Source organism: Mastigoproctus giganteus, chromosome 7 (assembly GCF_048544385.1).
Source record: "Mastigoproctus giganteus isolate SK-2022 chromosome 7, ASM4854438v1, whole genome shotgun sequence".
NCBI classification, from domain to species: domain Eukaryota; kingdom Metazoa; phylum Arthropoda; class Arachnida; order Uropygi; family Thelyphonidae; genus Mastigoproctus; species Mastigoproctus giganteus.
Genome location: NC_143581.1, coordinates 104,563,286 through 104,577,635, shown reverse-complemented (window position 1 = coordinate 104,577,635; position 14,350 = coordinate 104,563,286). Strand labels below are relative to the sequence as shown.

At 38.9% G+C, this 14,350-nt stretch overlaps 1 protein-coding gene across 1 annotated transcript in view; it reads left to right on the top strand.

Moving 5' to 3' along the window:
• eIF3l (eukaryotic translation initiation factor 3 subunit l) overlaps positions 1-14,350 on the top strand; it is a 425,669-nt gene that overhangs the window by 277,140 nt on the left and 134,179 nt on the right. The window contains exon 13 of the mRNA XM_090377051.1: positions 4,996-5,095. Within this exon, the coding sequence (XP_090233177.1) occupies positions 4,996-5,095 (100 nt within the window). The remainder of the gene's footprint in view (positions 1-4,995; positions 5,096-14,350) is intronic.

The window sequence follows — 14,350 nt, the reverse complement described above, 5'->3', positions numbered from 1 at the left end:
ATTATTTCGATGATGATTGTAAATTGCAAGGAGAGATGTTGTTTGTAAAATCTATAGAAACTGGCTTACTGGAGCATCCATTTTTGCTACTGTAAAAACATAGTTTGATGGAAAAACGAATACCATTGGAAAATTTGGTATCCTGTGTCACTGATGATGCTACCTCTGTGGTTGGAAGACAAAGGTTTTAAAGCCCACCTAAAGGAAGTATGTGCCGAAGTTCTTGCAATACACCACATTGTCCACCGACATCACCTGGATTGCAAAAAATATTAGTCCAGTTCTTTATCAATCTGTCAGTATAGTTATTAAAACCATCAAAAAAATAAAATCACATTGCAAATATGATCACCTTTTCAGAAAATTTTGTGTTTATAATGAAGAGTATGCAAGGCTTCTTTTACAAACAGAAGTCAGATCACTTTCTAAAGGAAACCGTCTAACAAGATTTGTAAACCTTTTTGATATAATAATTATTTTTTTTAGAAAAAGCAGAGGAGAGACGGATTTAGCAAAGGAGATCAGCAAACACAAAAACAACATATACGATATAGCTTGGATTTTTCAAAAACTTAATGAAGTTTTGCTTCAACTTCAAGGGAAATTAATTACATTGATAGACTGCAAACATGTATTAAAAGCCTTCACTGAAAAACTGGAAATATTTGAAAGCAATTTAATGAGAAAACAATTTCATGGTATGCAAGAGTAGCTGAAATCAATGAATCTCTCACTGAGAATGATTTTAAGAATTATTCCAATCATTTGTGTTCTTTAAAAGGTGAAATGAAAAATAGATTTTCTGATTTTTTTTTTACTTTTTGAAGTTGAAGCCATGGATGTTAGATCCAATTGGATGCGATGCCAGGTCTGCTAGTGAAGTAATTCAAAAACTCATTGAATTAAAATGTAATGAAGAATTCAAATATAAATTCGAAAAGGGTGGAATGGCTGAGTTGTGGGGATCAAAAACAACTAACCTTCTTTATACAACAGTGTGGTCTGAAATGGCCAAAGTACTGATTTGTGATTTCCAACATCTTATATGGCTGAAAGTGGTTTTAGTTCGTAAATAAAATATTAACAAAGGAAAAAAACAGAATTGATATATGTTCAAGGGGAGACATTAGAATTAAACTTACTAACATCATACCAAACATTGAACTTTTAGATAAGAAGCAACAGGCTCAGGGATCCCATTGAATAAAATGAGTACCTATATAAAGTATTTTATTGTTTAAAATTTCTTGGGGGGCGATTAGGAAAAAAATTGTCTAAAAAAGCCCTTTTAGGGGTGATAATTAAAAAAAGGTTGAGAAACATTCCATTAAAGTGAATGTTTGGATATCTTAACGATACCCATCATCAGACCATGCTGTTGGGGAAACAGAAAATAGAAAAGGTTACAAAATTTTGAATATTTTAGAATATTACAGTTATAATTCCGATTACTACAATTACAGCTACCAAATTTTTACAGTTACAACTATCAATATTAAAATTGCAATCTGCAAATTTCTATTCTAAAGTATTAAGTTTTGAATTGCCGTTACAATAAATAGAAAACAGGAAATCTAAAGTAAATACAAAGAGATTAAATTCTTACCTGCTGACAGACTCCTCTTGCCGATGCTCCCAGAAACCTGATGTGCATATAGGCAAGAAGTGCTGCCAGAGTTAATTTATAGGTAATTAACTCCATTAGCCAATTTGATACTGCCAAGTTTTTACCCTGGATCTGGGGTGACCTTTGCTCCCATACTCTGGACATCAGGGTTGGTCTGCAGGCTGGTTCAGGATCTTACTGATACCTATCATCAGACCATGCTACTGGTGCCAAGTTTTTATCTTGGATCCAGGGTTCTTGTATAGTGGAAGCCTGGGGTGACTTTTGCTCCCCTACTCTCAACAAGGATTGGTGTGCAGGCTGGTTCAGGATCTTACTGATGCCCATCATCAGACCATGCTTCTGGTTCAGGTGGACTGGAGGGGAGTTGTATCGAGTTTATTTTCTTTTCTTGAATTCGCTGTTTCTTATTGCTTGCTGAGGTTCCAAACATTTTTATGAAGAAGTAGTAGTAGGAAGAAGTTGTAAATGAGACAGGCTCCGTACCTAGATCCATTATAATTAGGAAAGGGTGCCATTTGGTTTTCCATTAAAGTTTTTATTATATTAATACCACTCTTATTTGACATGAAATTAATAATATAGTTTATTTAGGCTATTCACCTGCATTATTATACATTAAAGTGAAGTTTTGGGTATGTTACTCATATCCATCATCAGACCATGCTGTTGGGGAAACAGAAAATAAAAAAGATTATAAATTTTGAATATTTTAGAATGTTACAGTCACAATTCCCAATACTGCAGTTGCAATTGCCAAATTTTTACAATTACAATTATAATTGTGGGATCTTTTGTTCTTAGCCTTCAGGTAGATGATTCCTGAGTCAGAGATTCTGTGATTGTCAGAGTGCCTAATTATCTGGGTGAAATACTCTGCTATGTGCCTGTGCATGCAGCTGAATTTCTTGTACCAGTAGTTGTGGATGTTATCTTTTTCTGGGATTCGCCAGTTGGTGGACTTCCTGATCGGCTGTTGTACCAAATTTTACAATTACAATTATAATTGTAAAAATTTGTAATTGTAGTATTAGGAATTTGACTGTAATATTCTAAAATATTCAAAATTTGTAACCTTTTCTATTTACTTTCCCCAACAGCAGGTGATGGGTATCGGTAACATACCCGAAACGTCACTTTAATGTATAGCAATGCAGGTGAACAGCCTAAATAAACTATATTATTAATGTCACATGGTAAAAGAATGGTATTAATATAATAATAGCTATAATGGGAAAAAACCACTTAGTATCCTTCCCTAACTGTTTTGTAGATTTTCATTGTCTCCATCAGCTACCTATGGGGCACAGAGTCAAAGGCCTTGCGGTACTCAATGTAGGCCATGTACTGTTTGCGGTGCTTCTTGTAGGCTTGCTCCGTAGCTGCAGTATCAGTAGTCAATTGTTCCTTTCATTCTTTGCTCATCTGCTTACATCTCTTCTGCTGCTTGGCCATGATGTTCTGGCTCTCCAAATGGTTTGATATCTTCTTAGTTATGCAGCTGGTCAGTATCTTGTTCATTGTTGAGAGACTGGTGATTGGTTTATACTTTGCCAGGTTTGTGGTGTCTTTTGTTCTTAGCCTTCAGGTAGGTGATTCCTGAGTCAGAGACTCTGAGATTGTGCCAGAGTGCCTAATTATCTGGGTGAAATGCTATGCTATGTGTGTGTGTGTGCAGTATTTGTGGTAATTTCTTGTACCAGTATTTGTGAATGTTATCTTTTCCTGGGCTTCCCCAGTTGGTGGACTTCCTGATCAACTGTTGTACTTCTTCCTCCCAACTCTCCTACTCTGTCATCTCTTGTACATTCTTGATTTTCTTTCTTTCTAAATCTATCCAGGAGGAACACAGCCATTATGGCTAACTTTTCTGCTCCACAGGTTTTCCCAGAATTCCTCAAGTGCATTTTGGTGTGAGGAGGGGGGAATTCATTGCATTCCTTCTCCTCTTGTCCCATGTTCCTATAAAAGGCCCTCTGGTTTTCATCAAACATCCTGTTGTCTGTTTTCCTCTGGGCACTCTGCCTGTAACTGTGAAGTCTCTTGCTTAGTGCCAGGAGTTTCTGCTTGTGGGTGGCAAGGTATTCTTCGATTCCCTGATTATAGGTCTCATGTTTGCTGTGGATGTGTCTTTCTTGAGGATGGAATTCGCTTTTCTAATCAGCTTCTTACTTCTGTTACCCCATTGGTACTGGATCTTCACTATTATCTCTTCTATCCTTTTCTGTAGCTTTCTTTTCCATGCTGGTGGTTCCTTGTCTTTGCATTTTGTGTTACATTGGTCTCTGGTTTCCATTTTGTTAATTCTGGTTGCTGCTACAGCAGCACATGGCTGTGCAGATAGTGTCTAGTGTTACTTTATTGTTGTGATAATCTGGTATTATTCACTGACTGAGCTGGCCTGTGACCAGCCACTGGATTCTGTTGGGTCCGTTTTGATATGGTGTGGATCTTTGTGGAGGCCATTCCCTCCACAAAGATCCACACCATATCAAATTGCAGAATCTTTCTGCAATTCCAAAAGCAGTAATGTTTCCAAAATATTTTATATCTTATTCATTCGACTCTCATTTAGTAGCTTTAATCATATGTGTAGTTTCTTCTCATCCTATACATGAGTTTGTCTCATTATGTTTACTTGGACACTTTGAAGGCATGATAAGACAAAATCAGATATGCTGCTTCTTCTCATGTTGTACATATGTTTTGTCTCGTTATGTTTTTCATGGTATCCAGAGTATCTTTGTCACATTGCAAATTAGTGCTTATTAGCTAACCTTTTTTTTTTTTTTTTTAAGTTTGTTTCTATCCATGTGAGACCATCAGCTTTGCACTTGAAGCTAATGGTAAGAAATTACACTATGCAGGTTTTAGTGTCTTTATATTTTTCCATTCTCCATATCGATTTAATTGCATACTATACTACTAAAAGAATAGTATTTCATTTCAGAATTAGTCCTCTAGCACAGTGGCATAATACAGTAAGAAATTGATAAAATTTATCATTTTATTGGGGCTTATCGGGCATAAAAATTTGAAAATTTTATCTATTTACTTATCAAGTCTTACTATTAATTTTTGTGTGGAAAAATTTCAAAAATAACTTAGTAGTACTGCTATAGAGTTAGCATTCTAATGGCCAGTAACCATGTAATGGCTTTCTCAAATCAAGAATATTTCAAGATTGTATCTTGGTAGCAAACTCTGTGGGAATCTCCTAAATTTGTTGCAGAGAGACCTATTCCTTGTGATATAATATAATTATTTAATTCTAAATGTTTTTAGTAACATTTTTCAATTCATATACTGTTAAATAAATCTCTTTGCAATATTTTGATTTTATTCATAAACAACACATTTTCTTGCAGTAACATTGCTGAATTCGAAAATTGCTTCTCATTTGCTTGTCCAAAATTTCTCTCTCCAGTTCCTCCAGCCTATGAGGGTGCACCTTCAAATTATCACAAGGTAAACCGTGTTTGTGAATTGTGTTTATGATCTGCTATGAAGTTTATAGGTAATTCATTAGGTACCACATACACTGATCCATGGGCTTGTGAAACAATGTTGAATGATGTGTCCTGGCACACAAATGCACATGCAATCATGCTTAAGCAATCAATAAATAAGTGCTGTAAAAATAAGGGCATGAAATTTAATAAATGCTTAATATCAGCACAGTGATTGTACTCCTATTTTTTACTACTCACGGTGTTGGTCCACCACCAGCTGCTTGCTGCAAAGACTTGGTACAGTTTTTTATGTTCTTTGCTCATGTTGAGGTTAGTTACCTATATGTGGAATAAAACTTCTGATAATTTGAAACCTCAAGTGTTTATTCCCTGCATATAAAAAGCACACAGTTGATAATAATAATTTGTAGCACACAGATAATGATAATATAAAATTTAAAAAAATAAAAAGAAAAGAAAAAAACCAATATTGTGGCACATAGCCCAGAACTCAATCTGTATGCTGATAGTGGGCACATAGAATTGTTAATTTCATATATGTGTCGGCAGCAGCAGCAAAAATGTTAAACACTATTTTTTATATAAATGGTTATGCAATATATTTTTTTAGGTTTATGAGTAATTGTATATGCAGCAGAATAGAAATTTAATTCTGCAAAACTGAATATATATGATCACTGAGTTTTTGTGGTGATTCCAAAATAAAAAAAAAAAAAAAAATGTTTTTAAACTTATATATCCTAGTATGTGAATTGAGGGAATCATGGTAAGATCAGATCATTAAGCATTGCCTTTGATTTAAAGGAAATTTATGTGAGGAAACTTTTTTTTAATAAGAGTAGAAAGGAGTGTATGAGGAACAGAAATTAATATGTTGTTGATCACAAACTGAGGATGTTTGGTGCATATCGAAACATTTGGTTACAACTTGTGTGACATCTTAAATATGCAAACATCATAAAAAAATATCATCATCTGCAGCAGTATGGATTATTTCTTTATTTTTTTTAATGAAACCTTCAAACACAAAAGGTATTACAACCTACAGTACTTCAACAATAGATGGAAGTTTGTTCTAGCAATCAACCATCCACTGGCTAAAGGCAAACTTCCACACATCTGCCCTGCAACTATCCTTCCTCAATTGCATTTGTGCTCCCTCACATGTGTAGTCTGACCAAGAGAAAGAATATCATCAGCAATAGCATTAGTAGAGGCATACGATTCAAGAAAGCAAGCTTATGCAGCATCAGACAAAAAAAAAAAAAAAAAACTTTCCCATCTCCCCCCCCCCCCCATTCATTCCAAATGCCTATCCAGCTCAGCCTTAAATTTATTTAAGCTATCAACTTCCACAACCATGGAAATCTGTTCCACCAATCAACTACTCGCTGACTAAATGCAAATTTCTGCACATCTATTCTACAACTGTCTTTCCTCAGTTTGAATCTGTGCCCCCCCCCCCCAGAGTTCTGAATCTGAGCAAGAGGAAGAATGCCATCAGCACTCAGCTTGCTCAACCCATTCAAGGCTTTATACACCTTAATGAGATCACCTCGCAGGTGCCTACTCTCCAGGTGCTGCAATTTGCAGAACTTAAGCCTTTCTTGGTAAGAGCACCCTTTTGTACCCCTCACCAATCTTGTTACCCTTCTTTGTACTCGTTCTGGCAACTCTACATCCTTCCTAAAATAAGGCTTCCAGACCTGTACATGGTACTCTAGTTGTGGCCTAACCATTGCCTTGTATAACGGGCTAATCACCTCCCAGTCCCTGCTAGCAAAATTCCTATATATCATTGACGAGACTACATAACCTGCCCTGGCAATCCATTTGCACTGTTCAGCAAATTTCATTTCTGACTGCACAGTTATCCCCAGGTCTTTTTCACTTTCCACTTCCCTGTGTGTACTACCACACAGTTTCTCTTTGGTTATTGCTGCATATGCAGTACTTTGCATTTGTCAATGCTAAACTTCAGTGTGCCACTTTTCAGCCCATTTGCCCAACTTATCTAGATCCAGTTGGAGTAGCAAACTGTCTTTACTGTCATTAACAACCCTGCCAATCTTTGTATCATCTGCAAACTTGGACGTTAAACCTGATCATCAATATCATTGATAAATATACAAAACAACAATGGGCCCGACACAGAACCCTGGGGAACTCCACTAATAACATTTGTCCATAACAGCAGTGTCCATTGATTACCACTCTCTGTTGTCCCTCACTCAACCATCTCTTTATCCATTTTAGCAACTTACCTTTAATACCATACCTCTCCAATTTGTACAGCAGTCTTCCATGTGCAACAGTATCAAAAGCTCTCCTGAAATCCAAGTATACAGGGTGTCTCGAAAATATTTGTACATACAAACGTTTAGGGGAGGTAGGTAACATCTAAAGGAATGTGAATCGCTTAGGAACCCATAACCGAAAACGTCACCGTAAGTCGGTAGACGGCACAGTAGTCACCGCACGAAGAGCATGCATCGATATACGAACTGTGAGCTGGCAGACATGCACCTGGTGTGTGGATTAGCAGAGGGCAATGGACAAGCCGCTCAACAAATTTATGGAGAAAGCTTCCCAGGCAGACATGTACCGGACCACCATTTGTTTGCACATGGGTCATTTAGAGGTAACGGGACTAGTGTGGGCAAATCACGTTCGACGCGAAATCCTGCCATTGAAGAAAGTGTGTTGAATGCCGTCCAGAATAATCCTACTACCAGCACACGTGCCGTTGCCTCTGCCTTAGAAGTGTCTCGTTGCAGTGTACAGCGTGTCTGGCACAACGATTCCTTACACCCCTTTCATCTCCAAAGGGTTCAGTTACTGCTCCCCCAAGGTTATCCTGCACGTGTGGCTTTTGCGCAGTGGTTTCTCCAAGAAAGTGTTCAAGGCTTGAATTTTCCAGCCTATGTTTTGTTCATGGATGAGGCTTATTTCACTCGGAAAGGCTTATTCAATCAGCACAATGCTCATGTGTGGGCTCACGACAGCCCACACAGTGTGCGCCCCCATGCGGCACATCGCTTCGCAATAAATGTGTGGGCAGGTATGGTCGGCCCATGCCTGTTACCATTCCGCATGAACTCCACTAAATATCAGATCTTTCTTGAACAAGTTCTACCAGGGTTACTTGACGATGTTCCAGCAAATGTGAGACAACATTTTGGTTTCAACATGATGTGGTGCCTGCCCATTATGGAAGGTGTGTTCATGACCATTTGAACAGGCGTTTTGGGCATCGATGGATTGGCCATGGTGGACCCGTTGCCTGGCCACCAAGCCCACCTGATTTATCGAGCCTTGGTTTCTTTCTGTGGGGGGGGGAGCCCTCAAATCTATCGTGTATGAATCGCCTGTGGAGGTGGAAATGGATCTCGTGGCGAGACTCGTCTACGCTACTGTCAAAGAAACTCCAGATATGTTCGACCGTGTCCACCAATCCATGCTGCGTCCGTGTCAGGCATGCATCGCGTCTCATGGTGGAACCTTCGAGCATCTGTTGTAACATCATGAAATGCATCCATCTCGTACTCCATTCTTAATATTATGTCAAATAAATGTTTGCCACTAATTACTGTCTTGTGTCATTTCTGCTTCTTGTGCCTCTGCTACTGTTTTCCCGTGACGTTTCCAGTTATGGGTTCCTGTGCGATTCACATTCCTTTAGATGTTACTTACCTCCCCTAAACGTTTGTACCAATATTTTTGAGACACCCTGTATATCAAAATTATTTTTGGCATTCAGTTCCTTTGTGACTACATCACAGTATCCAATCAAATTGGTCAGACAAAAATCTGCCTTTAACAAACCCATGCTGTCTTAACTATTACTGCAGTCTTGTCTAGATGATCCTACAATGCTTCTTTAACCAATGATTCCATTATTTTCCCTGCAACAGAAGTTAAACTGACAGGTCTGTAGTTACCTGTGTCACCTTTTGAACCCCCTTTGTGAATTGGTGATACATTTGCACAACTCCAGTGCATGGGGAGCTCCCTAGAATCCAAGGAAGCTCTCATAATTATTGCTAAGGTTTGCTTACTTTCTTTGCTGCCTCCTTTAATATAACTGGATAGATCCCGTCCACTCCAGGTGCCTTCCTTATGTTTAACTTTAACAATTTCTCCTCCATTTTGCTCTCAATTATTACAAAATCACTTAGCTCCCTCTTAGAGTTGGATAAACTTCTGGCACTCCCCTCATTGATAACTGCTCGTGTGTGGATGTAGATGCAAAATACTCTTTCAGTTTATCAGCTGCCTGAGCATGATCATCAATAGTCAACCCATCTATGTTAAGTCGTCCAATCTGATTCATCCCTTTCCTTCCAGAGTTTACATAAGAACTCTTTGCTGTTTTTCTTTGCATCCTTTGCCAACGATTTCTCGTATTCTCGCCTGCCTAACCTTCTTTGTGACTTGATTACAGACTAGTTTATATCTGCCATAGGGTTCTGTGCCGCCTGATAATTTATATGCATCCTATACATTTTTCTTCTCTGCCACAAGCCTCATTAATTTAATTTGACATCCATTTAGGCCTAAACCTTGGACAGTATTTCTTAGTTGGAATGAAAAGCCTAGTAGCCTCCAAGATTCTGTCCCTGAAGGCTTCCCATTTAGAATTCAAAGTTGGTAGCATCATCAGTTGATCCCACTGTACAGAATTTAAAAACTGTCTCTGACCCTTGTAGTCACCTTTACGAAAGCAAAAGCCCTTATCCTTAATGGTAGTTACATCTTTAAGTAATTCCCACATCAGTACATTCTGATCACTGTTATCCAATGGTTCCTTTATCTGCAAATAAATTCTTAATGCACGAATAATCACTACTGATAATCAAATCAAGAGTATTACTCCCTCTAGTTGCCTCTCGAATATGTTGCTGTATAAAACAGTCATCTGATAAATTCTGTTGAGAAATCAAACACAAAACAAGCTGTTTCAGCTGAAACCTGAACCACAATTATGGAATTCTAGCCTCCGTGAAAATATAAAAGAAGAAATAATCCTAGCCAGAAGCCGAATAGGCCATACTCGCTTCACTCATTTGTTTCTGCTCACAGGAAATTATCCTCCACAGTGTACGCACTGCTTGTAACCACTGAAAGTAAAGCATATACTCATTGAATGTAGCTTGTTTAACAATGCCCGACAGTCTATTTTCAGCTACTTGTCAAATTTACAAAAACCTTTGTCACTCAGCCGCATAATAGGTAACAATGCAAATCTCTCTGAATTCTTTTTGTACCTAAAACAAATTCAATTGTATAATCGAATTTAACTGCTCCTAGAGCGGTCATCACATATAATTTAACTACCTGTGGTAGATGCAATATGGCCTAAGTAGCCCTTGTGCCAGAAATTCCCATAACAATAACAACAACATCCAATAAATTTACAAAAGTCTTGCTAGTGTGCGAATGACCAAACCACAAGTTCCAGTCAATATCTGGAAAGTTAAAATCCCCCAATATAAGACATTCTGATTTACTGGCCCACTCTCTTTCTCTGCACATTTGCTCATTATACTCATCAGATTCATTAGGCCTATAACACACACCTACTCTCATTTTTCCTTTCCCAGTGCTTATGTCACACCAAACAGTCTCAACATTGTCCGCCAACATAATTGGATGCACTTCCTTTGATTTTATGTTTCTTAACTAACAGCATAACCCCTCCTCCCTTTCTGTCCTGTCTACACATGTACTCCCCAAATTCCAATTCTGCACTGCTTATGTCTGTGACACCACATCCCAACAGTATCTGCATTTGATGTTGTGACTAGCACTTCAAGCTCATCAAATTTATTAACTATACTTCTAGCATTGGTGTACATGCAAGTATACATGCACCTGTTTCTATTCTTATTTACCCTAACACAGCCCATGTATTTATTTGTCCCACTATGACTCCCAGCCATCCTGGAAATCTATGCTAGGTGGACCAGCCAAATGTGTTTTAAATGTCATAAGGATGGTCATACTGCCAGGGGCTGCAGTCAAAAAAAGAACCTGTCTGTGGTCACTGTGCAGTCACTGGCCACAATTACAAAAGCTGCAAAAATAAGTCTCAGCAGCCAAAATGTGCCACCTGCAAGGCAGCATGGTTGGCTGATTATGCACACAGCATCAGGGATGACAAATGCCCCTGCTATAAAAAAAATGGTAAAACTTATACAATCTAGGACCAATTATGGGCCAGGTTGAAAATAAAAACGTGACTAGGGCTCGTCCAATTGAATGCTCAAAGAGCAAGAGCTGTTGTAGATCAGATCAAGCTCAAATTTACATAGACATATTGGTACTCCAAGAACCATACACACATATGAGTAGGGTTCAAGGATACCCAAGAAACTACAAAATCATAGAATGCACCACAGGTGTCTCTTCTACAGCAATAGTAGTGCAAAAAAATACTGACCTTACAGTCACAAAGGTGGGTCACCTCTGCTCCCCAACAGCAGTGTGTGTGTGTGTGTGTGTGTGTGTGTGTGTGTGTGTGTGTGTGTGTGTGTGTGTGTGTGTGTGTGTGTGTGCGCGCGCGCGCGCGCTCATATCACTAGTGCTGTGGGACAGTTCTATGTTATCTCACTTTATTCCAGACCTGGCGAAGATATAAATCCTACAATAGAATATTTACAAGCAGTCATAGACTTGCTAGCTACAGCAAATATCATAGTGTGTGCTGATGGCAACTGCTGGTCAGCCTTATGGCATAGCCGTACAGTAGACAGAGCAGGCACACACAACGGCCAGATATTATCAGATTTTATAGCCACCTAACCCTTTCAAGTGATAAATCAACCTAATAACTTACCAACTTTTAGCAGTACCATGTGGGAGAGTGACATTGAAGTCACTCTTGCCACCAATTCAATAGCCTATAAAATTACAGACTGGTGTGTCCAGTCAGCCTGGACCACATCAGATCATAGAGCCATCACCTTCAAACTAAACAGGCAATTACAAATAACCCAACACTCCTTGTTGGATACCAAAAGGTATAGCCTCAAAAAGGCAAACTGGCAGATTTTTGCAAAACATACAGCAGCTGAGCTGCAAAAACAGGAAAATGAGTGGTCTAAATCAGACAACTGTAGCCCAGAAGAGCAAGCGCTGACTATGACAAACATTTTAACAAAAACAACAAACCTGTCTATCCCACGGAAAAAGCCGAGGAAGCAGGCAGTTCCCTAGTGGTGCCCTGAACTGACTATACAGGAGAAGGCCATACTCGCTTCAGGCTAGGAGAAATTTTTAAAGAGCCAGAACATCTTGGCCACAAAATGAGGTGGATGCATTGAGAGATTCTTATAGAACTCTCAGGAATCAGTATACAGCCCTCATAAGAGACAAGAAAAAAGAATCCTAGAGGCACTTGGTGAGAACTACTGGAAACAGCAATCCTTGGGGAGTTGTTACAGAATACGGAAAGTACTGTCAAACCAGATGGAACCCCAACCCTGTGTTGGGTGGATTCTGTAAATAACATATACACATGTGCATAACATGTACATATGCAGTAACTTGTATTTTTAAATATTAAATTTCAACTACCATTTTTCAGCTCATCTGCCTAAATATTCTAGATCTTGGCATAGTAGTTCAAATTGATTACTCTCATTAGACATTAAGCCTGATATACCTTCATCAGTATCATTAATAAATATAGAAAACAACAATGGCCCAGCACTGAAACCTGAGACAACTCCACTAATAACATTAATGCATGAAGAGTAGTGTCCATTAATAACTATTCTCTGTCTTCTCCCACTTAGCCATTCCTTTGTCCATATCAGAAACTTGCCCTTAACGCCAAATGGCTCCACTTTATACAGCAGTGTTTTGTGTGCAAAAGTATCAAAACCTCTCCTGAAGTCCAAGTATATGAAATAAAATTATTTATACATCCATTTCCTTTATTACTGCATCAAAGTATCCAATAAGATTGGTCAGACAAGATTGCTCCTTAACAGATGCATGCTGTGACTCCATTATTTTCTTTGGAATAGAATATAAACTAACAGTTCTGTAATTACACATGTAACCATATCCCCCCCCCCTTTGGGGATACATTCACACATGTCCATCCCATGGGGACCTTCCCTGAATTCAAATGTGCTCTCATAATAATGACTAAGGGTTTCCTAACCTCCTTTGCTGTCTTCCTTAATATAATTGGATAGATCCCATCCACTGCAGTTGCCTTTTTTATGTTTAGCTTCAATAATTTCTTTTCCACTTCCCTCCCAGTTATCACGGCACCTCTGTAGCCAGGTGGGCAGGAGCAGCAGTGCGTAGCGCACGCTTCTTGATTAGACTGGGGTTCGAGCCCATGACCACCAAATACGGAGGATGCGGAAAGGTCAGGGAATGACCACCGCATATCCCTGGAGTAATATGGCCTTAGTTGCTAATGCTCCCAAAAAAACAAATAACAAAACCCAGTTATCACAAAATCATTTTGCTCCGTGTTAGAGTTTATAAGCTTCTGGCATTCCCTTCCCTAAAGATTTCCTCAAGGTTGAATGAAGATGCAAAATACCTATTGAGTTCGTCAGCAACCTGATCAGGATCATCACAGTTAAAATGTCAACATCAAGTGGGCCAATGTGGTTCAACCCCTTCTTTCCACTGTTAATATAAGTATAGAATTCTTTGGTGCTTTTCTTCAGGCCAAGTGCGAAGCGATAATTCCCAAGCGATCTTTCTAGTGCAATTTTCTCACCTTTTTCCTAGGGTGGGTACCAGTGCTTTTTATAAACCCTCCACTGCTCACAATGTTACTGCTTCCCTCGCTCAGCAACATCACTGCTTAACCACTAGCAACTTTACTGCTAAAACTGCTTGCTGTGTTACTGCTATCACTAGCAATGTACTGCTCTCTTCTTGTGTTGATTGCTTTGTCACTGGTTGGCACCGCTCCTGCCTCCACATGGCGGGTCCTCTAACCTGGGAGAAGAAAAGTCCACTCCCAGGACTAAAAGGAGCAAACATGGACTTGAATAACTTTCTTTCTTTAGAGCCTTCAAACTCAAGACTGGAAATGTCTGATGTCAATGATCATCAGACATTTCTCTAATCAACCAAAAAGGCTTCGAAGGGAAGCACAGTGCCATGACGTGCCAAACTTTCTGGTGATACGCACCCTCTCCACCCATCTTGTGGGCAAGTTGTCACCTTTTGTGGTCCAAAGATCTTTGGAATCCATTGCTAGAACACTAAAAAT